Here is a 26,471-nt window from a genome sequence, read left to right as displayed (position 1 = left end):
AACCAGTGATCCACCGTGCCGCCCTTCAACCTTTATGTTAACAGAAAAATTTTTGGCATATTCTAGTGTCTTAATGTGATTTAAAAGTTAACTTGTCCTTTAATGCCCTTTATTAATCCAGGGTCGCCAGAGCGGAATGAACCACCAACTTATCCAGCATATGTTTTACGCAGTGGATGCCCTTCCAGCTGCAACCCATCTCTGAGAAACATCCATACACTACCCATAGCACATGTCTTTGGACTTATGGGGGAAACCGGAGCACCCGGAGGAAACCAACGCGAATGCAGGGAGAACATGCAAACTCCACACAGAAACGCCATCTGACCCAGCTGAAGCTCGAACCAGCGACCTTCTTGCTGTGAGGCAACAGCACTACCTACTGCGCCTCCCCGTCGCCGTCAACTGTAATAATATATTTAATAAGATTACCTTTTTAAGAATATTTGAACTGTAGTTATTAGTGCAACCATACAACACACTAAATAAATCACATTGGTACACTAGCACTCCACAGTCACTACAGCATCCAAAACACACTGATTCACTGTCAATTGCAAAAAAAGAAATTAAAAATCTATCTGACAACAATTTCCTTTTCCATCCTCAGTTTGCTAACCAGCTCTATGGACCCACATGTGTTAGGGATTTGAGGCTTCCAAGTTAATTACTTTAAGCTTTGGGAGATGCACATTGATATACAAAACTCATTTCACTGTAAATTAATTTTTGCGCATGCCGAAAAAGGTCTGTCGAAGAAAACAATTAGAGAGGGACATTATTCATAGCTCTTTGATATTACATGCTAAATTTCCTGCTTTATCAAAGTGTTTTTGACAGAAGGCTTTCTGGCACCACCTGGCCATTGTTCAGTTTGCTGCAGAAGCCGGCGAGGACGTCTGCCACTATTGTAGCTGACTTCAGAATGTGGAGCTAATGGTCCTTTATCTTTTTTTAATAAAACAAGAATTTTAGTTCAGCAAATCTGGGTTTAGAAGTCTGACAAACAAAAGAGAGTACTGCAGAAGTAGAGTGTTGGCCAAAAGTGATGAAAACTGACATCTTTTATTTAATACTATTAAAATTCTGAGCATTTTGCTACAATGATTTATTTTCAGTTGTTCTAATTAATCTGGGTAATTCCACCAAATATTGCTTTCCTAGCTTTTTAAACACTGCGATCAAAACACTTTGCTATTGTGTTGTCTAACAATACTTACGCTAAAACTCCTCTAAATTATCACATTTTAATTTTAAATCTCCCAACAAAATAACAGGAGTGCACAGACTACTATATCATTTAATGAAGTTTTATAAACTAATTTCTAGAGGAGTATGTGATATGATTGATCGCAGCTGATCTCGCATCAGTTTTCATTGCTAGTCCAATCATATATCATTGCTAGACCAGTCAGATGAGTTTTAGCGTATAATAAATAAACCCATTCATCCTACCTTCCTTATCTTCGTTTTGAAGAGTGCCCTCATCCATCCCATCTCCCCTTTTACCTTCTTTACCATGGGGAGCTCTCGAGACCTACCATATCTCGGACCCCCTGTCATGATACACGACCAGGTGGTAGCCCTGAGCTCAAGTATCTCCAAGCTCAGGGTTCTTTCCTGGGAGTGTGCCAAATCTGCAAATTGTATCAAGCAATAGCTCAGTGTAAACTCTTGAAACGGAGTATTATAATTCAGTTTTACACAAAAACATGAGTTTTCAAGTGGTCTCTAAATTCTTGCTTTAGTTATAGATTTTTGTTTAATCAGTGAACTACTGGTCACAATGCACAAAAGAACAACTACACACAGTGTAAACTCTCTAATTGTTCACAAAATGTGAATACCCATAATATGTTAAGCATGTTGCTAGATTATGTTTAATATAATTATAACTAATGATCTCGCAGAAAGATATGGTGTATTTTAAGAACTATAAACAGTTTCTTTGCTAGTACTGATGTTTATGTCAATGTATGAAACCTAAAATAAATGTGTGGTTGAAAACAATGAGAATTTGTGATCTATGAAAATCAATGCTTCCATCCAATGATGCAAATTAAATTTATGCACAAAACTGGAATATTGCATAAAAAACAAATAAAGCAGCGTTTCCATCCAAGGAGTCAAAGAGAACAAAATCGTCACTTCCTGAATAACTGGTGCTAATATCAACAGTAAAAACAGAAATTGCTGCAGTAGGAGAAGCTGTTTGAATATTTTCTTTACTTAATAAATGACTTGCGCCTCAGAAGTTGATGCCAATGCACAATAAACATGTGGGGACGTTTAATTTATTATTAAAACAAGCATTACTAACATAATAAGACTGATACTGGAGTGGTTGTTTCTGAATCAGGTATTTTAGACGGACCAAAACAACATTTTAGATGTTTTACAATGTGCTCAAATGGCTGGTTCATCCATTTGAACATTTTTATATCATTACATGATCTCTTATAACAAAATCACATTACTTTTTTCATGCGCATACTGGTATTTGTTCGGTAAAAGTTTTTCTAATGTATTTCATGCACATCTTCAAGTTTATCCTATTCAGTTATGTACATGTTTTTTATGTGCATTTTCAAAACTTATACTCAAACTTGTAATTCCGTCAACCATTTTTTACGCGCATGTCCAAAACGTGCATAAAAATAGGTAAATGAAAACGTAGGTTCTGACACAGCTTTCTCTGGCTCAGTGCCAGCGCTCGAGGTAAAGCAGATTTGAATTTAGCAGCTAATCACACCACCGTGATCTTTTACTCCAGAAAACTGCCAAGATTGACCACACCACTGTAGTGATCTCATCAAGAGTTAATGAGCAGATACTGGAGTAAGGTAAGAGCATGCATGCAATGCAGAGTTCTGATATATATATATCGATCAAAAATGAGAAAAGTCGCATAAATTCCAACATAACTGTTTACACTTAGGATCTATTGCAAAACATCATATCCATATAGGATTGAATACCATGGCACAATCAGAAATAAAAAGATCAGATTCCATGCGGCTTGTGGTTTTCACAATGTCGTGTCAAAAACACATCTGAGTCACATATGGGCAAAAAAATTGTACTTTGGGCCACATTTGCCTGCTGTGTGAAGCCTAAGTCTTTAGAGAAAGCAGCAAGGCTGTGACTGCAGATGAAAAACAGGAACAGATGGGACTACTGTGTGTCCCTGGACATTTTATCATGACTCCCCACAAAGACACCAGTCAACACATATACATGCGGCAGGGAATGATAGAACTGCCTCATTGAGAAACAAAAATTTCTCGCTTCTCTTTGCCTCCTAATTAGCCGATGCGCTGCATGGTGCAGGTCCCTGACTCGCATTAGAAAGTAGAAATGAACACCTGTGAGCTTTACCCACATTCTCAACCACATATACGGATGCTTCAAAAGGCTTTCAGATGGGCCTAGACGAGACCTCAATCCATGGCCCCAGCCTTCACAAGCAGAAATCTGGGATCTCCTGGGTCGCCATTGATCGTGGCGGGGAAGAAACATCACAAATGCTCACAGGTGGAGATCTGGACAAAGGAACTCTTTATTGTTGGAGACATGGCCTGGTGGGGAAAGCACATGCCCTGACATGTTGCATGATGCAGGGTTGAGCGATTTAAAATGCTTTTTAAATTCCAAATGAATTCCTGAATCTGAATTGAGAAGTCAACTGCCTGCAGACTTGCTATTATGTCATAGTAAAAATATGATAAACTAAAAAAGATGATTATGAACTGAAGAGTTGTCGAGTTAAACTCTAACGCTTTGATAGAGTTTTGTTTAAAAGATTGTTGGAATGTTTTATAGATCTTACAGGCAGACAAGGAAAATAGAATTTAAAATCTAACATTGCAATATCTAGTTTTTCTGCAATATACACTCACAGGCCACTTTATTAGGTACACCTTACTAGTACCAGACTGGACCTCTTCTGTCTTAATCCTTCGTGGCATAAATTAAACAAGGTGCTTGAAATATTCCTGAGATTTTGGCCCATATTGACATGAAACAGTTGCTGCAGATTTGTCGGCTACACATCCATGATACGAATCTCCCGTTCCACCACATCCCAAATGTACTCAACTGGATTGTGCAGTGCAGTAAACTTAATGTCATGTTCAAAAAACCAGTCTGAGATAATTTGTGCTTTATGACTTCATAAAGTAGCCATCAGAAGATGGGTAAACTGTGGTCATAAAGGGATGGACATAGTCAGCAACAATACTCAGGTAGGCTGTGGCATTGACACAATGCTCAATTGCACTAATGGACCAAAAGAAAAGAAAAAAATCCCCCCCACTATTACACCACCATCACCAACCTGAACCGTTGATACAAGGCAAGATGGATCCATGCTTTCATGTTGTTGATGCCAAATTCTGACTCTATCATCTAAATGTCGCAGCAGAAATTAAGACTGATCACACCAGGCAAAGTTTTTCCAATCTTCTATTGTCCAGTTTTGGTGAGCCTGTGTGAATTGTAGCCTCAGTTTCCTGTTCTTAGCTGACAGGAGTGGCACCCGGTGTGGTCTTCTGCTGCTGTAGCCCATCCGCCTCAAGGTTCGATGTGTTATGTGTTCAGAGATGCTCTTCTGGATACCTCAGTTGTAACGAGTGTTTATTTTCTCTTTTTTGGACCGATCTCTTTAAACCCTATGGGAGATGGTTGTGCGTGAAAAAGTTTCTGAAATACCCGTCTGGCACAAACAACCATGCCATGTTCAGTCACTTAAATTACCTTTCTTCCCCATTCTGATGCTCAGTTTGAACTGCAGCAGATCATCTTGACCATGTCTACATGCCTAAATCCATTGAGTTGCTGCCATGTGATTGGCTGAATTTAAATTAGTGTTAACAAACAGTTGTACCTAATAAAGTGACCAGATAACTATTTAGAAAGAATTTATTTCTTTAGATTGATTGGGATGTTTTTTTGTAGGAGAGTGCATCTGCATAAAATCTAATAAACTAAAACTTAAAAGCACAGGTAAATACAATAAAGAAAAAGTTGCAATTGAAACAAACAGTCTTTTATTGTTTTCTAAGTCTAAAGCTGCCTTTCCACTGCACATGTCAAACGACAGGTGACAGACCGGAAGTCATTCATTTCCAATGTAGAGAAGTCCAGGAGCTGCGTGGAGTTTCTATCATCTCCGTATGCTAAAAATTGTAACTTTGAAAAACTTTGGCATGAAGTTCACAACATTTTCAAAACATCACAAGCATTCATAAAAACTATTAAAAACACACAACACTGTACAAAAGCCATCACTGGGGGCTCATCCTTTTAAATTATACTTTTTGTACTTTTTAGGTACTAAAATGTAAGCTACAGTATAGAGCACAGGTGTCAAACTCAGTTCCAAAAGGGCCGCAGCTCTGCACAGTTTAGTTCCAACCCTAATTAAATACACCTGATCAAACTAATTGAGTCCTTCAGGCTTGTTTGAAACCTACAGGTAAGTGTGTTGGAGCAGGGTTGGAACTAAACTGTGCAGGGCTTCGGCCCTCCAGGAATTGAGTTTGACACCCCTGGTATAGAGCCTTTAGGTACCATTCTGGATCTCTTTACATACAAAAGTGTACCTTTTGAAAGGGCCAGGTCAGACATTGACAGTGCCACATACAGCAGGACAGAGGCAGTCTTGTGGTCTGTCTATATAATATGCATCTGCATGGCATCACTGTTTTTTACAAAATTGCAGTGTACGAAAAATGTTTTCAAAAGTTACCATTTTCAGACTTCTAAAACACTCTTGCCATGTAAATGACCAAAGAAAATGCATGAAAAGTTTTCCATGTTTAACATAAAAACACGACCCTTAGTTTTTGATGGTGCTGTTGAGATTCAAGTGGTCTACCAAAATGTGTCATTACTCCAAACAGAAACCGAGTACAAATGCCAGTACATCCGGCGAATGGAATCAGGGCAATATAAATGACAGATCCAATGAACGTGAATGGCGATAATGGCTTTAATTCTACCCATCACCTTTCTTTCACAGAAGAAAAAATTACACAGGATTAAAACAACAGGAGGCTGAGAAAATGACAACCTCAGCTTTGCTGCAGATGTGGGGGGTGTCTAAATCCAACACATGCAAGGACTTTTAACCAAGAGACAGACAGGTTAGGTTTTCAGAACTAATTCTAGCAGGGTTACAACATTCTGCTGTAATACCACATTCTACCCTAGGCATTTAACCGCAATTATATAATCTATAGTTGAAACCTAGCATTACCGTGTTTGCAAACAAAGTAAAGGAAGTAGACAGTAGACATTATATTCTGTACAGTAACCGTCATCACAGGTGTACTGATGTAGACTGTCACTCAAATGCTGTGCCTGCGGTGCTGTTCTGCTCTTCTGTGCCCACTGCCAGCCACAAGCCTAACTAAATCCAACAGCGTTCAACACTTGACAGGTTGTATAATTGACTTAAACTGTCTGAGCCTGATTTATAGGGCCATTGTTTCTGGTGGAGATATGTGAAATCGGTTTTATGCCGTAAATAGCATATACGCAGGGTGGAAAGTCTTTGTGTTGACATGTCAAGCCCTTCACGCCCCTCTTTTTCTCCACCCAGTAAATACGTTTAATCGGTTTAATCACTGAAGGGGAATCAGGTCCTGGCCAAGCTTCTCTTCTCCTCTTTTTTTCAGACACTGTTAATCCTGCTGCCTCGAAATTCAGCCCCTCACCTGCCAATCAGCTCCTCCCCTGTGTGACTGCTTCTTTTAAGTGGCTTTCCCGGTCTTAGCTAAAAGCTAGAGGATGAATAGTAAAAGATATCAGATAGATATCAAGGGATAATGTCTCTTGCTGCTTTAAAGGGGATTTTTCCTGACATCTATCTTAAGTTTAAATGGCCAGTCAGACTCTAGGAGCAAGGATTTGTGACTGTGGAATGTTGTGAATGACAACACATTGCAGAGACATTAAGAATACTGAAGAGCAATGCGTAGGGCGGGGGTTCAGCATAAGTGAGACTTTAGGGACTTTTAAAGCTAAGCATATAATGGGTTTTCATCTAAATACATTTTTGAAAATGTTTTCATTGTCACAATGGGTGTGATTGAACAGGCAATTAATAAATATGCCTATTTGAAGTCAAAAAGAAATCAAATTTGAATCACATTCTCAGATGTTTTATGGTAGGTTAAACTGACAATTCGATGAACAAAATATTATAAACCTTAGCTATTTCATAGAACAATATAGCTTGCAGTCTAGATACTTTCCTAAATGATTATGTTCATTGTTTATGATCTGAATAATTATGACACTTCTTAATGATCCTACAATAGTTTGAGCCTGAATATGTTGTAAATGGAGATGTGCTGAAGTCAGGTAGAGTTCACTGGTAGCTTGCTTCATTAGGGTCCACCTGGACATTTTGTGGTCATGAGGTTGTCAAGATTATCCAGATAATAAAGCAGGCATGGTAAATATTGACCAGACCTTAATCACAGAGTAGTGCACCAATGACAAGCTAGCATGTGCCACAGAATCCTATTGACCACCTTCAGCTGATTCATTTTCCAGCATATAAATATCTTAAAATATTGAGGTAAAGTTTTATATTCACACATTCGGACTTTCTCCTTAACAATACATTTCACAAAAATATTATTATCAAATTCTAAATAGTGAAATAATATTAGCAGCCAATGACTATCACAGTATAGCTTTAAGAGTTCACACTTAGCTGATGATCGATTCGCGAAATTGGCATGCTGTCCAGGAAGAGAGCCCTGAGCTCGTAATATCCTGGAGCCTGGGGCTCCCTTTCGTTAGAAGGGTGAGAGGGGAGTTCGAGCTCAGGTAGGTCTCGAGTACTCCCCTGCTTGTTGGCGTGTGGAAAGTGTAAACTAAGGTATATCATTCATTCATTCATTCATTTTCTTGTCAGCTTAGTCCCTTTATTAATCCGGGGTCGCCACAGCGGAATGAGCCGCCAACTTATCCAGCACATTTTTTTACGCCGCGAATGCCCTTTCAGCCACAACCTATCTCTGGGAAACATCCACACACATTCACACACACACTCATACATTATGGACAATTTAGCCTACCCAATTCACCTGTTTAGCTTACCCAATTCACCTTTACCGCATGTCAACCGCATGTGTTTGGACTGTGGGGAAAACCTGAGCACCCGGAGGAAACACACGCGAACGCAGGGAGAACATGCAAACTCCACAGAGAAACGCCAACTGAGCTGAGGATCGAACCAGCGACTCAGCGACCTTCTTGCTGAGAGGCGACAGCACAACCTACTGTGCCACTGTGTCGACTAAGGTTTATCTTAGATGATAATTTGGATTAGTCGATTGGCTATGGTGTATGTCTTTGGATCATGGGAGGAAACAAGGGAAACCAGGGGAAACCCACGTAAACACAGGGAGAACATGCAAACTCCACACAGAAACGCTTACCAGTCCGGTAGGAGGCTGGACCAGAGGTGTTCTTGCTCCGAGGCAACTAGCTACTGGGCCGCCGTGCCGTCCTATCAAAAAATTGGGGGAAGTAGGGGTGGAAAGGGGGAAACTTCAAGATGAAGATAACTGGACTGAAACGCTCTGGTTATTTATAATGCATTTATTATTTATAATCATCTGATTGGACAGAGCTAATGTAAGCTAATGTCATAAGCACGTGACCCTCTCGAAATTAGTTTATAAATAAACTGCACATTGTACACAGTCAAACAAATAGAGCTATTGTTGTTTTCAAGTCATATTTACACGTGATTTTAGACTGAATATTCAAAGTACCATGGTAAACATTATAGGGAGCATGTCACAAGTTGTCACCGATTGAATGTGTAAATATAAAACCAACTTTACCTCAATCTAAAACATTCTCACTTTTGACACTTGTAGCATCATCTAAAATTGCTGCAAACAAACTCGCTATACACAAGCAAACCCAGCTGATGCTTCTACTGGTGATTTTCAACGACTGAAAATGTTTGTAGGAGAAACCGGCTTGGCTTGAATTCAAATACAAAACATAATCTCAAGAAGCATGTGTGAGGTTTTGGCAGCCAAATGAGACTGCTTAACCAATTCACACGTGAAAAAAACAATTCAGCCAAAAATAAAAAGCTGGACTTCTTGCCAACAAACAAAACCGACCTCCATCTTCCAAACACATTGCAAATGACTTAAAGGTAAATATCACGTGGCCGCTCCCACTGAATGCAAACGAATAGCAAGCAGTTCATTAAGCTCTGATGATTAAACTTGTAAACAATCCAACTGTTATGTCATCTTTGGGTAGCAATAGTTAAAGTATGGGCATGCAATGTTAACAATGTGAATAATTTAAACAATTATTTAACTACAACAAAGTCCAAACTCGATATAAAGTCGTTGTAATTTGTCTCTTCAAACAGTCTTCTCTCTTCTAAAGTACAATTAGGATCAAGTTTAACTGATGCATAAAAACCCAAAAGACACAACTTTATCAAACATATCCTATGATTAGCCATCGCAAAACATCATCATGCCCTCAAAAAAAAAACTTTCAATGAGAAATACACTCGTCTCCGCTGTTTCAGGGTCCAGTTCTGTTTTCTGTGGATCAAAACACCTACCGTGTTTTCTGATATCCTCGCGCTTAAGTGCAGATAAACTTGACGAAAACTCGGCTATCCAAGAAGAAGATGGAGATGAAAACGTCCTCAGGACTCATTCAGTCGCAGTGTGAATCTCTCGCCCGGTTTATTCATTCCTCTCGACAGCAGTGAATCAGTGAGCGGCTCTCCTCTGACTCCACACTTCACTGTGCTCTCTGTGATGATTGCGCTCAGCCACACACAGTGGCCAGGGGCGGATACTAGACCCTCACGCCTCCTGTCATTAATTCTTCATATTGCACATAAAGGTGACGAATGGTGTTATATCGCATATACTGGTATATGTAGCCTATATAACACAACTGGAAACCTCCGGCAGTGATTTAATCCGTTGCTGTGCACCTATAGGCTATGTTACAGTAGCTGCATGGCTCCCAAAAAAACATACTGTCTCCAGTTAAGACCAAATTACCTCTAACCCCCTTAGTAATCTTTTTCATCGGGAAGCTTTAAAGGGCTAGTTTACCCCAAAACCCTGGTAATTCATACAATATACTGTTAATTATTATAATGACAGATTCAGAGTTCAAAAAAACACAACGTTACAGGTAACACTTCTGGTTCCGACAATGGAGGTTTTACCTGCATGAGGAGAAACATTGGTCAATGCAAGAAACTTAACATTACTTATGAGCGTTAAAGACTATTACTTTTATTCCACACCCTTGGCAAATGGTAGTATTAAGCGTTTTCATGACAATGATAATAATCAAACTTCCTGTCACATAATACATAATATGGCACATAAGCTAACACTGTTTGTTTACAGCGCTGTGTTGTTAATCAAAAAGTATTAATGTTTATCTTGTATGTTGCAAGCTATTTTAAATGTAAGATTATGTTTGCAAGACGAATCTCAGTTGGCAAGATCGACTTTATATAGATGTTTGATCTGCATTATTATGTGACAGGAATCTCTAGGTCCAGATTGTCATGAGCACACTCAGCACCATTGGCCATGCTATATATATAAAAAAGGTAATAACTTTGTAAGTAAAGCTTAGTTTCTTGACCAGACCCTTTATGGTTCATAAGACCATTGTATCATCGTGAGTATTAATTTAGTTTTGCCTGTATATGTTTTTGTGTCAGTAGTCAATGAGTCATGCATTGCATGAATCATCAAGGACCACAATTTCAGCTAAATCACCTTCTTGGGTGGCCATAGGGTGAGAAAATTAACTGGAACTAAACCAATATTTGTACGGTTTGTGAAAAAAAAACAGCAAAGGGGTATAGTGTTTTTCTTCAGAAAAAGATTGACAAGTTAGCCTACTGTTGACTATTTTTATGATCTACTGTGGGCGAGTCATATAATACAATAACATTGAATACAGAAATGAGATTTGGTGCAGCAGATCAACAACTCAAGAAAATATGGCACACTGAATTGTCACTCTTTAATAATTGTGAACATCCTGCTATATTACCTTATCTGATTGTAAATTTAGCTCCTTTTTCAGATCCCAAATATAAACACAAAATATTAGCACACATGTTATCAAAGTTTCAAAGCAAGAAGCAATTAATCATAATAAATGATCAACTAAGTAATAAGCATGGATGCATTGCTATATAATAATTATTTGCAAAAATAAAACCCAACATAGAAATTATTTTCTTTTCAAATTAAAACCATGCCTTTTAATCTCAACAATTTACTGTGCATTGCTTATTCAATCCATTCTTTGCATTGCCACCTATAATGCATTGTATCATGTTAAAATATATATTCAATATAAAGACAGATTGAATTAAAATATTTACACCCATAAATCTAACAGAAGTAACCATAATGATTACCTGGGGAAGCCTGAGGTTAATTGTACTGATGAATGAAACAATAATGATAACACATGGCTTTCTCCTTTCAGGATTCCTTTACATTTCCAGCCCTGCATTCTAGAAACAAACCCTATATATGCGTGCTCTGCTGAAAATAAACATGAACATGAGAGTGTGGAGCTTCACTCTTGAGCAGTCAGACTGTGTATTGACTGTGACATTCAAGTGAGCGCTCAGTGTTGCTTGTGGGAACTGTAACTGACTGATCTGGGCTCTGTGAGGTCCGAAGAGAACTGCATAAATAATGCTTCATGCCAAGGTGACCCAACCTAGATCATTACACGCTCCGCTTGAGCCCTGAGGCTTATATTTATAGACAAAGACTACAGGTACATTGCTCTGTTGCACTCTTCACTTTATTCTTTCCTGTCGCAGACAATTTCAGCCTTGCATTCAGCCAGTGACAGCAAACACATTTTTTGAGGCATTTTGCTCAAAAGCAAGCTCAAGGGCAAGAGTGCAAATATTACATTGTTCAGAAAGTTTCTTGAAATTATAGCCAAAACGTTGCATAATAAAAACAAGTATAATGTAGTTTTGTAACCAACCCAGGCTCATTCTGAAAACGTACCTCTATTTCTGGAGATCGCAAATTATGTCCCAGAAGGTACGTTTTTAGCTGTTTCTGTTTTCGTGAATCCACCAGAGGCCACTGTGTACGCTTTTTGAGATCTCAAATTTCTCTCGCGAGTGCCATTCGCACCCGCTGTTCTCGTGTAAATTGACCAGAAGCCACTGTCGACTGACTAACTAAATGACTGACTGACTGACTGACTGACTGACTGACTGACTGACTGACTGACTGATCAACTGACCCACCCTCCTCCTTCCCTGAACCCAACCAAGAGTGTTTTCAAAAGCACCGACTGACCCGCCCACCCACTTCCCTAAACCCAATCAACAGTTTTAAACAGCAATCCAGAAAAAGAAAAGCCCTCGCATGAATTTTACCACAACTTCAGATTTTACCACATATTTACAATGTTATTTGTTTGTTTATTGTATTTTTTGGTTTCTGTTTTTGTCTAACCCGCTTTATGGAACTGTTCTTTGCTGGACTCAAACCCCATTGTCGTGATCAACTCTCCATGTCTCAAGTCTGCTGACATACATGGCGAGCTATTGGACAAACTGGTAACAGTGGGAAAACTGTCCATACAGAAGGTAAGCAGTCAGCTGGTGAGCGCAAAAATGAATGACGTCCTGCCGCCCGAAAGTATTTGTTTTTAAAAAAAGAAATGCAGCCATACATACTTCTGGCTACATAATTCACAATCTCCAGAAACATATATAGGGCTACGTTTTTAGCAGGATCCTATGTTGTTTGAAACATATGATGAATTCTAATGTTATTCATTTTACGTTTAGAAGATTACAGGTGATCGCTCCAACTTTTTAATTCAATATCCTATGCAAATTAGTTATGCATATTCATGCCAAAAATATGCAAGTACGTTAGTATGTAATCGTCTGGTTCTATATGCACGTGTCGAAAAAAAATCTGTGTTCTTTAGCTGTTGTTTTTGCATAACTTAATTCAAAACATCAAATTTAATGTATTTTTATTGTAACAAATCAGTATTGTGATATTTAGTACACACACTGTACAAAAAGAAGAAAGAAAGTGTTATTTGTATACATTTTGGTCCAACTTAACAGGAATTGTTATTTCACAACATTCATTCCTGTTTACTACTAGTTACAGCACCAAATAAACATGAATTAACATCTCATGTCTCATAAAATAACTCAGTACGTGCTTTAACCTTGGTAATAAAGACTTTTCTCTTAATAATTACATTTCCACTATTTCTAGACATATTTTATACCAATCAACCTGAGCAATCAGTGTAATTTTCTCAGCTGCATTCTCTGGGAACCAAACCCATGACCTTGGTGCCTCTAACAGCATAATCTATTATTTGAACTACAGAAAAGTGTTTGGGCTGCGAACACTTCTTTTAAAGCTCTCCTGGAACTCAAGCTTGTCAACAAGTCTTGTGAAGAAATTTAACCATGCGAAAAGTTGATCACTACAGCATTAATTTGGTTTTCAAAGGTCTCATGAAACTAATATAATTTTTTGAGATGTTATTATCAGTACAAGGAGATCTATACCCTAGTGTGCTCCAAAACACTGACAAAATTTGCGTTTAGAAGATATAAAACTGATATAAACATGTAAAGCTCAATTGATCAACAGTTTTATTCAGGTCACCTCATACTACATTTTCTCATCACTTTATAACCAATCAAATGCTCTCTAGTATCTGACATGCCCCACCCGCTTCAAGACACTACTAATTTGCTTTTTATTTGATGCACTTGATATTAACCACTCTCACTGGCAGAGCTGTGATAAAAACTGAAAGCTACTGGCTGTTTTTTTTAAAGAGGAGGAGCAACACCATGTCCCTCTCTCTTTTTCTGTTTTGGATGAGATTGTGTCAAACATCAAATAAAAATTAATATTTCAAAGCACTTCACAGGACCTTCCATTGTTATGTGGGTAAAGGTTAATACTAGCATAATATAACATATATATATATATATACATTTTTTTATTATTATTAATTTTTTTTTACATTTTACACACAGAAATCTCTAAAACAGGGACTTCTTAGGTTGTACAATGAAGATGTAACTGTTCTGTATGAGCCTCATGAACAGACTTATGAACTATAGATTTAGTTTTATTCAGTCCAGCAATCTGGGAATGATTCTTAATGAGTAGTGTTGTCTAACAAGCCTTAGCTCTGTTAAAAGGCCACGTACTGTTTGAAGCTCAGTGCGTGCTGTATATGTTCTGCATGCCAATTTTTGATTTCATTGTTATCTGTTTTCCAGGGACGCCCGTTGTCTTCATTGACCACTGCACGCAATCAAAATAGCATCATGCTGTTCATTACAAAAGTGCCTTCTCTAAAAATAAATCATCAATACCTGACGTACATTTGGGAAATACAATTTAACTGTATATCTGGCAAGTATTGTTGTCATGCAAATCCATATACACCTCATGCTTTTCTAATATTTTTATTTAGGTGCATCAATGCCTTTTTATACATTAATGTCTAATTAGTGTTCTATTTGTAGTTTTGAGGTTATGGGAATTTGACTTAGATGAAATGATAATAAGGGAAATGTGGGTCAAACAGTGCCCCTGTCAAATCCCCAAATCCCAAAACGAGCATTTAAAGAGCCTGCAAATGTCTTCCTTCTATTCTCCCACACTCTCGAGTGCACTCATTCTGTGTTTCCTCCTATTCTGTCAATGACTGTCCATGTCCTGTTGTGACAGTCGCACGAAAGGAAGAGGGAGGTCATTCATAACAGGAAGATCCCAGCCATGTGAGCCATCTTTGATCAGTGTGTTCATATAGATGGAATTGACTTCTAGGACAATGTATTTAGATTCAATCTAGCAACTGATGAGAAAGGCCCAGCAACGTATGGGCACATATGATAACACTATCTTACATTACAAAGGAACACAAATCACAATAAACATCAGCAATTGTGTGGAAAAAAAAAAGGGGGAAAGTGTTTTGTCCCTGCAGGGCTTCAGTGAGTCACAAACCATGACGTACACTTCTGTTCTGAATAATAGAGAATGTGTAGTCTAGTTCTGTGCGGGGACTTGTCTATAACGACTTACTAGTTTCAACAGGACTCAAGCGTTTTATTTTAGACTGACAACCACTTAGATAAGTTAAATAAAATCTGTAAAGTCTGGGTGATCTGTGTGAGTCGGCCAGGCAAAATAATCCACAGGGACTGATCTCAGGAATAGGTTAGGTCTTTGCCTGTTTTGAGGAAGGGCATTCCTCATCACATGTGCTCAAACCAGCCACTGCAAAACATAGAGAGTGTCGTCTAAACTTTTGAGTAAGGACTGGTGTATGAGTGTTATTTTAATGGAATTTAATACCGCATGTCGAATGGAAAGAAATGCAGCAAAAAGTCCTACATAACGGTAATATTTTGATTACAGTGTTTACTTCAATAATTCAATAGGGGGGTTGTCCTAAAAGGTTGAAAACCCCTGGTCTAAAGCATCTAAAATTTAATGTTTTGGCACTCAAACTGACACTAATTCTGCACGTTTGTTCAGTGTAGAATGATCTAGAAATAATCCAAGACCACCTTGACATTCAATGTCTCAATTTACTAACAAAGAGTTTGCATGTTCAATGATGCAAATTGGCTAATGTAGCACAATTATCTTTTTTGCTTGTGTTAACACTTAAGGTGCATTTTGTAAATAACACTATATACAGTTATAAAAAGGCCTGAAATAATTAGAGAACTTTTGACCACTTACAGACGCAATTACAAAACACTCCACTGGATTGATTTTGTAGTGTAAGTGCTGATGTGGTTAAATTAACTCAACAGCTCCTAAAGACCACCTACTATCTGCCTACTGACTTAATTACAGGAGGTGTTGTTGAAGTTAAGCTGCGGTCACATTGCACTTTTCTCCCCATAGACTTCCATTCATACGCACGCGAATGCGTCAGGCCGGAAATGCAAGCTTGTGTGTCAAGTTTCACAGATTGCTGTGTTGGAAAGTTCAAGCTTGGTGAAATCTGACCTGCGAAATCGCACCACTAAACTGCATGAGACCAATCAAGGACCAAAACATAACTTCTCCGTACAAAAAATTTAAATATGTTGCAATCGCTTGCTTTTTTTAATGTCTAATCAACTTGTTTATTCCCGCCCCTTTTCACAGCATCGTACGAGAGAATTTCGCAGGATCAAACCCTAGTGTGACCGCAGCTTTAAACTTTGAATTGAGTTTGGTTTAAAGTGAAAAAATGTCCTCTCTATGTCACAGTCAGACCAGGTTAGCCCTTCTTACAATCCCCACGATCACCCTCACCTGAATTCTGATCAGTATCGTACCTCCACGTCATCACCGCCCATTATCCCAGCACCATAAATACACTCATCACTCTGCACTTTGCGTCCGGCCTTGTTGCATCAATGAAGGACAGCACTCTCCATACGGTCAGTGTCTAAAACTTAATTTGAAGTAACTCACCTGTTTTTAGTTATCTCCAGTGTTTACGTCTTTCTCCAAGTGTTGGTCTGTCCTGGTTCCCCATCTGGTCTCAGTGTCAGGCTCTCATTGTTCCTGGTTCCCTGTCATTCTCCTAGTATCATTCATCTGATCATCTAAAACTAGATGTAAACACAGCCTTATACGAAGTCTGCAAATAACATTTTTAAATATCTTGACATTTCTAAACAACAGCCGAGCTGTATGATGACATAAAGCATTGCGTTTATCATGCAGTAGCTATTATATCTAAAAACATGACTAATAAATCCATCACAGAATTCATGCATGAGGAGAAGCTCATCTGCACACTGCTAGCCTGATTCAAACTATTTACTCAGTGAAAGAGAGAAAAAACCATGAATTGCAGATCTGCTGTGACTACAGCCAGAGGTCACTATTAAATAATGCACAGTTCTCCCTGTCGCCTGTGGGGAGAAAAACAGATCACAGTGTGAGAACTCAAGTTATTTACAGCTCCTGATGTCATCACAAGACAAGGCATGGCGATTCTTCAGCACTTGTCAACAAGACATTTTAGTTAATGCAATTTTATATTAATTGTGTCTCTGTGCTGTCCACCTGTGGATATGAAATTACAAATACTGATGTGCTAATATTTAACATGGCTGAAGGGCATGACACAAGTTACAACCATGTGGGCTCAAACTTCAGTGTCTCAGATAGCTTTAGATTTTATAGTGGTGTGAAAAATGTTTATTTATTCATTTTCCTTCGGCATACTCCCTAATTTATCAGGGGTTACCACAGCGGAATGAACTGCCAACTATTCCGGCATTGTTTTCCGCAGCGGATTCCGCTCAAGCTCCAACCCAGTACTTGGAAACACCCATTCACGCTCGCATTCATACACACATTCATACACTATGGACAATTTAGTTCATCCAATTTACTTATAGTGCATGTCTTTGGACTGTGGGGTAACTGGAGCTAGGATAACACAAGTACACATCATGCATAAGGTCATCATAAGGTTTTTATTATTAAGGGAAAACAAACTCTAAATCTATATAGCCCTGTCTGAAAAAATGTTTTCCTCCACCATTTCTGAAGCTTTGGGAATGCAGTGAACCACAGTGAGAGACATTAACTACAAATGGCAAAAACATGGAAGAGTGAGGAACCTTCCCAGGAGGGGCCAGCTGACCAAAATTACCCCAAGAGCGCAGTAACAAGTCATCCAAGAGGTCACAAAAGACCACACAACAACATCCAAAGAAGTAAGCCTCATTGTAAACCTCAACTGCCTTAGTTAAGAAGTTTTTATGACTCCACCATAAGCACTGGCCAAAAATGGTTAGCATGGCAGAGTTCCAAGAGAAATCACATGAAAGCTAATAAACTTGTAACATCGTTGAAACAGACTCATTGCAAGTTGTTGAAAATGCTTGATTGCAGTATTTGCTGCTAAGTGTGACCCAACCAGATTTTAGGTTTAGGGGCAAACACTTTTTCACACAGGGCTATGGAGTTTTGTATTTTGTATTCGTATTTGTTTCCCTTAATAATAAAAACCTTCATCTAAAAACTGCATGATGTGTTTACTTAAATGTGTTAAGATGTGTTATTTAAATTTGTTTGATGATCTGTCACATTATAATATGAAAGACAAGCAAAAAAAAGAAAAAAAGAAATGAGCAAACACTTTTTCGCACCACTGTATATATATATATATATATATATATATATATATATATATATATATATATATATATATATATATATATATATATATTATAGAGGAACTATATTTTTACAGTTATTTTTAAGGAGTGCCCATGGCAGCGGTATGACAAGGTGCTGAGCATCTATTTTTTGCAAGCAACTGTCTAATCACTAAGCACAACAGCAGAAAACATAAAGGAGAAATTAACACTGATCAACACTGCACTAACAATATTAGTGAGAAAATCTCTACTAGTTACTGCGGATATTCTATCATAGCATAACTAAAGCACATCAAAGCACAAAAAAAAATGCTGCACCAGAGGAAACTTTCTCAAGTGTCTATACAATTAGAGCACTCAGGTTCTGCAATAGTATGACTGCAGACATGCAAGCTTAGACACGCAGTCTCAGACATGCAATCTCAGACACAACACAATCCATGTGAGCGGCAGAGGCGTTGCGAGGGGGGGCCTTTGGGGGCTCAAGCCCCTGATGTTGTCAAAAGCCCCTGATCTTTTGGAATGTGTTGCACTTAAATAAAAAAATGTTGTATAACATTTATTTTGTTATCTATGTACCAGGGGCGTTGCTAGGGTCGAAAGGGATATGGGGCTTAGCCCCAAGGAAGTTGCCCCCCCCCCCCCCCCCCCCAAAAAGTTTTAATTCACCCCACTAATACACCTCCACTTTTATAAGGTGATCTTCTCTAATCTTAATAACAGGATTAAAAATGGTTAATAATAAATAAAGGGGTTTTTGTGACTTGTAACACCAAATAGGAAAAAACACTGATAAATCAACCCACTTCTTACTTACTAGTCTGTTATGAGCCATATCATACCTCTTGAGCCTCTTATCTCCTCTCCTGATTTGCAGTTTCTGTTTGTTTTTTGAAAATGTAATTTTTTTGCATATCTTCAAATCTGAAAATATGATTTATTTTATAGTGTGAATTGTTATCCAATGTGATACAAAGCTACAAACATGTTCATTTGGACAGAGTGATTAACTGAGGTGTAGTGTTGTCAAGATACTGGAATTTCTAAATTCAATAGCTTGCAAAATATAGATATTCAATAGGCTACTATTTTTTATATAATAACAATTCTATCAAAAATAGTAAAAAAAATAAAGATCTATATGCTAGAAATATGTTTACTTCAAATTTATTCAGAGGGATTTTTTTTTCAGTTTTCTTCAAAATAGGGTGATGTGGGCATTGTAGCACTTTAAATGCATGTAATGCCTGTTTTATTCATACTTGAGCAGAAATTCCATATATGCCTCACAAAAGTAGTAGAACATTCTAGGAAATCTCTTATATGGGTGAAGACATCCAGCTATTGCTGTAGTAGAATGACAATAAGATCTGAAAAAACATAAAAAGGCTTTAACAAATCATTTACACGACTGAGATAATAAATGTTTTATACAGTTGAAGTCAAAATGATTAGCCCTGCTTTGAATTTTATTTTATTTTTTAAATATTTCCCAAATGATGTTGAACAGAGCAATGACATTTTCACAGTAGCCTATGTCTGATAATATTTTTCTTTTGAAGAAAGTCTTATTTGTTTTATTTCAGCTAGAATAAAAGCACTTTTACATTTTTAAAAAAACATTTTAGGGTCAAAATTATCAGCCTCTTTAAGATATATTTTTTCCCTATAGTCTACAGAATAAACCATCATTATACAATAACTTAATTACCCTGCCTTTAAATGTCACTTTAAGCTGTATAGAAGTGTCTTAAAAAGTGTCTAGTCTAATATTATTTACTGTCTTCATGGCAAAGATAAAATAATTCAGTTATTAGAGTTGAGTTATTAAATCTATTATGTTTAGAAACGTGTTGAAAAAAATATTCTCTCTGTTAAACTGAATTTGGGGGAAAAATAAACAGGGGCTAATAATTCAGACTTCAACTGTATGTGTTCTTCCAACCATTTTCGGTATTTTCATAAGAAAGTCGATTTATAATTTGATGCTAACTGACATAGCATGTTACAGTAGAATATTGCTTTATAATAAGCTAGATGCATGAACTCACTGTGATTTTATTACAGAAACTGATGTGACTGACTATATCATATAAATATGCCTAAATATCTATATCATATCTAGAAAGCTAGTACAATTTACGTTTTTTGACTAATTCGCATGTATTTAAACTACACACATTTTATACTGTGGAAACAAATGCTTCATCAGTAGTTAGAACTAATCAGTTTCGCGAAAGAGTTGTATTATTACCTCATAGCTTCAGCTCCTCAAAATAATGAATGAATGAAGTGCAGTGGCGGGATTTTTTTAACACCATGTGACAACAGAGCCACTCCCACCTGCCGGTAAAAACAGGTACTGCTGAACAGCTGACGATTTAAATACCTGACACAAACGCTGCGTTAAGTGGAACGTTCGTGATGTATGTGGTAATTTTCAGCGGTAAGGTTAGTGGTGGGGTTAGGTTTGAGCATTAAAAGCATTGCATGCATCTCAGCTTACAGTACATCCAAGAAAGCATTTTTTGGTTTTAAAAGATGTCTTACAGATGTCTAATAGACGTCTTGGCTAAAGCAAGGCTAAATTTGGATTGTCAGTAAAAATCTAAGAGACGTCTAAAAAATCTAAAAAGACTACACATATAAAATCTGTCTATTTGACGACTAGTCTAGTTTTGAGCTATTCTTAGACGTCTATTAGATTTTTCACTGACAGCCCAAGTTTAGCCTTGTTTTAGCCAAGCTGTTAAAACTATTAAACACAAAATAGTTCGCTGGGATCTGTATCCAGTCTGCAGCCAGCTGTCAAAATCACTTGTGCAAGAGAGACCTTTGTGCAAAAAAATAAGCAGCTCAGCTCTCAGAACACAGTAAATATAGTAAGTGTGTTTAAGCGCGCTCACTACAATTTTTTGTTTAACTCTATAGAACTCCACATAAAAATTGGAAACTTTTTTTGCACAGACCTATCTAAAGCGTTAATAGAGCCTACTGATGATCGACAGTAAAAATTAAAGCTTGCGAAAATAGAAAAACACCAACAATCAAGAATTCATGATTATTTGGTGTCGAAAAATGTCATTATAATGGAAGTCAATGGGTCACAAGTGTTATATATAACCAGAATTGTTGCTGAAATGCTTATTAGAAAGGTTCTGACAATACTTTGACTATATAGTTTGAAAAAACTTTAATATGTTGAAACCACACATATGCCTATATGCCACACTTAAATATTCATCAGCCTATCAGAACTACACATTAAACATTGTATAATTGTGACAGGGGTTTAGTCTGTATTTATTCAGTGCAGAAAGTCTAGAGCATTTGTGATAACGAGGCAGGTCTGATTCATCATGTTCAGTGAGACAGAAATTATCTTTTTCAGTTCTAATAATCTGACAGGCCTAAATCTAGATGAGTAACATCCAAATTTAACCCGCTTTACTCAATGATGAACAATAATGATGTCAAACCAATTCCCTTAAGTTTCCTGAAACAATCACCAATGGCTTTAGGAATGACGCTTATTGGTTATGGGAATTGCAAATGTCAAAAGACTGAAGCAAAGAGTCTGTGCATCTGTGTGTGTGTGTGTGTGTGTGTGTTATCGTCACATTTACCTTTTTATAGAGCTCCTGGTTATCAGCTGCTCCTCAAGTCTTCATGTCTTTTGTTGCTCCTTTGTATTGCAGTTGCGGCTCTTACCCTCTAGCTCTGATATCATTCCTGGCAGGAACTATTAAAAGGCAGCAAAGTAAAGGGCTTGAGGAAAGGTCAAGCTCAGAGGGTGGGGAGCGGGGAATGGAAATGTTAACTGACATTATTAATTGACGTCCACATGCTGAGAATACAAGCAAGTATAGATTCTCCTTTACAGGTAATGTATGTTGATACTCACGGTATACTATATGCATCCATCATCATGTATCAAAGTAGTCTTTTTTTCACCATACTATGCGGTGCTTGGAGGAGACAGGTACCGTCCTGTAGGGTAGCCTATATATAATGCTATTAGGCTTTGGCAAGCTGCACTCCTCATTGTACACTTTAACCTTGCTGCTTTTAACTTTTTTATGATTCATCTCCTCTCCTCCTCAGTCAGACCACAGGGATTGAGTCAACTCTTAAATGTGGGTACTGACATTCAGTTATGTAAGCCAGATGAAACAGGGAGGCGAAGGTATAGTGTGTTATGAAGTTCAATTCCCATGTGTCGTGTCCAAATACCGTCCAAGGGAGGGATAGTCAGCTGTCAACTGTCCAGAAAAAATAAATACAGAGGATAGTTGCAGTGGGCGATGCTCTTCACTTCTTTAAATGACAAACAATTGATATTTTGGTAACACTTAACAATAACAGTACATGGATAATGATGTGTTAATATGTAAACTAAACATTATTCTGAACTAATGATAAGTGTTACTGATATTTTGAACATGCTTGGAATAAAATACCAACTCCTTTATCCTACTATGGCTAATTTTATAGATTATGCTTTATAAATGCACACAGTTGAATAATATATTTTATTTAATAATTATAATATTTAAAAATTAATCATTTAAAATTTTTATTTTGTATATTGACAAAGTTAAGCCTTCACTAAATAAATTGCAAATGAAAATATGTAAAACAAAAGGAATTTTTCATTTTCCTTTAGCGTAGTTCTTTTATCTATCAGGGGTTGCCACAGCAGAATGAACCGCCAACTTATTCAGCATATGTTTTACACCGCTGATGCCCTCCAGCCGCAACCCAGTACTGGGAAACATCCATATACACTCATTCACACACATACACTACAGACAATTTTGTTCATTCAATTCACTCATGTCTTTGCACTGTGGGGGAAACCAGAGAACCTGGAGGAAACACAGCGAGAACATGCGAACACAGGGAGAACATGCAAACTCCACACGGAAGCACCAACTGACCCAGCTTGGGCTCGAACCAGTGGCCTTTATGCTGTAAGGTAACAGTGCTAACCACTGAGTCGCCATGATATGAAATTTAAAAAAATTGTATTGTGTTTTATTATGCTATTAGTGTTACTTAAACAAATGACAGTTTGATGATTTCGTTTTAGATCAATGTGGTTTTAACATTAAATATTTTGATAATAAATGATAATATATTTAATATATCTTAATTTAATCTGAACTTAATTTAACAAGTAGTAGATTCGTAAATAATGATTGCATACAAATTACATAATGAAGTATGAATGTGGTATACATATTACATTTGAAATTATTATATAGAGAGTATTATTTATCATACAGTACATATTGTTTATACGTATTTTTGTAACTATTATGTAATAACATAATCTATATATCACAACTGAGGAAATATAATGTCTAAATCTTATTATCTTAAAGTAGGGGTTTGGCCTAAAAACGTGTTTGGTAATTTCTGTACTACATAAAGAAATCATTCATAAAAATAACATTACATGGTTAAAGTCTTTCAGTTTTTTTTTTCCCATTCAAGATTTCTAAAATCTGTAATTATTGAATGCCACTGATGAAGACATATTCTGCAACACTGTAAAAAAAATGTTGGGTTTCACACAGTTCATTCATGATATCCCAACACAAATCAATTTAGTTAACTTTTTTTTTTCTTTTTACAAATTTAGGTTTACTGAACATAAAAAATCAAGTACTCCCCAAAAACTTATTTTTTGTGTCGTTTCAACTCATTCAACTGCAAAAAATTGAGTAAACACATTGTCTTAAAATGACAAGTAGATTTTACATAAAATTTTAAGTGTATATATATATTGTAACTTAGAACTGTTAAGTTCACGTAACTAAATTTTTATAATTACGCAAATAGTTTATTCACCTAATAATTTAAAAGCAACGAGTTTACTCACTTTTTCAACTAATTGACTTTTACAGTGTAGATCATAATAAAATATAATATAATATAACATAATATAATATGTAATCATAAGCATACCAATAAAAAGTAATTGTAATCCAAAAATGTAACGTTATCAGAAATAACTTTAGGATCCGATTGGCCAATCCAGTTTACATGTAATCATTTATACCCAGCAACGATGTCCTCATTCAGTTGCAAGCAAAAAAAATCTCTGAAATGACATGTATATGTTTTCTTTCAGCGCAGAGCCTGCCAAGTCAATTTTGGGTGAAGACCTGTCTTGACACACTCATCTCCACATTACACAAAGACAGAGTGACAGCCTGACTCCTCTGGGACTGTGTTTTTTCTCCTGGCTGTCACAGGAGTTTCAGCCCCATCAAGTTGAACATCAGATTCTTGACAGAGAGTAGATGAGAAAGAGGCCAGTCGCTTTCCATGCATTTCTGAGGAGTGATTTGGAGTGATGTCATGCCAGATGGCTCAAAGTAATGGCCTTTAAATCTTCAGTCTTTTGGATGCAGTCCATTTAGATCAACAAAAAGCAGTCGTACAGACTTGCGTATGTGTCGTTATTTATTCGGTCGAAATAGATCAGAAAAGACAGCTGTCGTGTAGATATTCATAGCTCTTCGCGTCTCATAAAAATTCCATATACTGTAATAGAAAAGCATCCTCTGCCTAAACCCGTAAAATTGATCATTTCTTCATGTCATTGGGGATGCAATAACCCCAAACTAACACCTCAATTTATGCTGTATTTGCTGTAAGAATGTATTCTGCAATAAACCTCAGTCTCCTGCACAAGTGTTCAGGATATTATTTACTGGGTGTGCAATCTTTTGCCTGAACTAATTGAGCAGCACCGCACAGCTGCCACCCAGTTCAGATTATCACAGGAGCAGTTATAGCTGCGCTGTAATAGATGACTTTGTTAATGCAAAAAGACTATGTAAATGACTGTATAATATAGATAATGCTATTCATTTAGACTGCAAAACAGCTATAAAGGCATGATAAAATGATTGATATGGAGTTAGACAGAAGGCCAAATAACAAGTGAAAGACATCTAAAGACTTTTTTATAGAATACAAAGTGTTGGCATTATATGATTACAGAGAAGGTGTGGGTTTTCTGATGGATGTCCACTTTAAGATGGAGTAACACGTCTAATTTCTCATGTCTTCGTGATTATTAATAAAGTGGAATGTTGAAGAGCGTATACAATAGTATTTTAATGCAGCCTTTATGATACACAATGCACTTAATGAAGCTAGTGATATCACTGTGACAGATAGGGTTAGGGGTGGGGTTAGGTGAGCCCATTCAAAAGCACTGAACAGTGAAGCAGAACAGATTGCATCTGCAGCCAGACCATTCTCACATTATATGACATTAGTATCATTCTTCTTCAGAGTAAAACTGAAAAAATATGCATGTCATTGCTTTTCTATAGGCCAAATAATTTTTTCCTCAGGATGTACACCACAAGTTTAAAGACATGAGGTACAGGTGAACTGGGTAGGATAAACTGTGCGTAGTGTAGGTGTGTGAATGAGAATGTAAGGGTGTTTCCCTGTGATGGTTTGCAGCTGGAAGGGCAGCCGCTGCGTAAAAAAATATGCTGAATAAGTTGGTGGTTCATTCCGCTGTGGCAACCTCAGATTAATAAAAGGACTAAGCAGAAAAGAAAATGAATGAATAAACAAATGAATCTACTTAACCAGGTCAGGTGTCATGAAGACCTCTTAAGTCGACCCGCTGGACCCTTGAAGAATTGAAAACAACTGTTTCCTGTGGCATTTCCCATTTTAGCAGTTCAATCTTCTAAAGTTAATTCCTTTGTATGCAAGCTGCCAGTGCAGATGTTGATTTTACCAGTTTGATAAGATAGCTGAGAGTACACGAAACAGTCTTGAGTAAGAAACAGATTGTAATTTGTGTGTGCGTGTTCTATGTGTGGGTCATTATTACAGGTCTGGGGCCAGCTCTGAATACCCTAGTGGCTGTCTGACTTTTGTATGTAATGCTAAGTATTCATTGGAATACTATTCATATTTATATTTACATTAGATGTTGCCTACGCTGTTGTTGTCTATTGGAAGGAATGAGTCAATAGAGCCGCCTTTTTAGTACAGGGTAGCGCTTCTTTGAAATGAATGTGGTACCAAGGTGTAGTGGAGGACTGGCCATCCGGAGCCCAAGATATATACACATATATCCATGATCAGGAGTTTTCCTAGAGGTCAGTACCCAGTAGGTTAGTCATTTGGTCTGACCCACGTCCTGAAACACTCCCCCTCTCCTGCT

General features: G+C 37.3%; 1 protein-coding gene across 23 annotated transcripts in view; it reads right to left on the bottom strand.

The window, feature by feature from the left end:
• Window positions 1–26,471, bottom strand: part of tspan18a (tetraspanin 18a) — an 82,406-nt gene that overhangs the window by 48,267 nt on the left and 7,668 nt on the right. For 6 of the 23 annotated variants that reach the window (XM_073906412.1, XM_068222221.2, XM_068222224.2 and 3 more), the window contains 1 exon segment: window positions 9,620–9,811. Coding sequence is in view for 3 of the 23 variants with exons in the window: in XM_068222218.2 (XP_068078319.2) it covers window positions 1,456–1,563 (108 nt within the window). In the remaining 20 variants the exon portion in view is untranslated. 23 annotated transcript variants of the gene reach the window in all.

The sequence above is a fragment of the Danio rerio genome, chromosome 7 (assembly GCF_049306965.1).
Source record: "Danio rerio strain Tuebingen ecotype United States chromosome 7, GRCz12tu, whole genome shotgun sequence".
NCBI classification, from domain to species: domain Eukaryota; kingdom Metazoa; phylum Chordata; class Actinopteri; order Cypriniformes; family Danionidae; genus Danio; species Danio rerio.
Note: the sequence above shows the minus strand (reverse complement) of the source record. Positions and strands in the feature narration are given on the sequence as shown.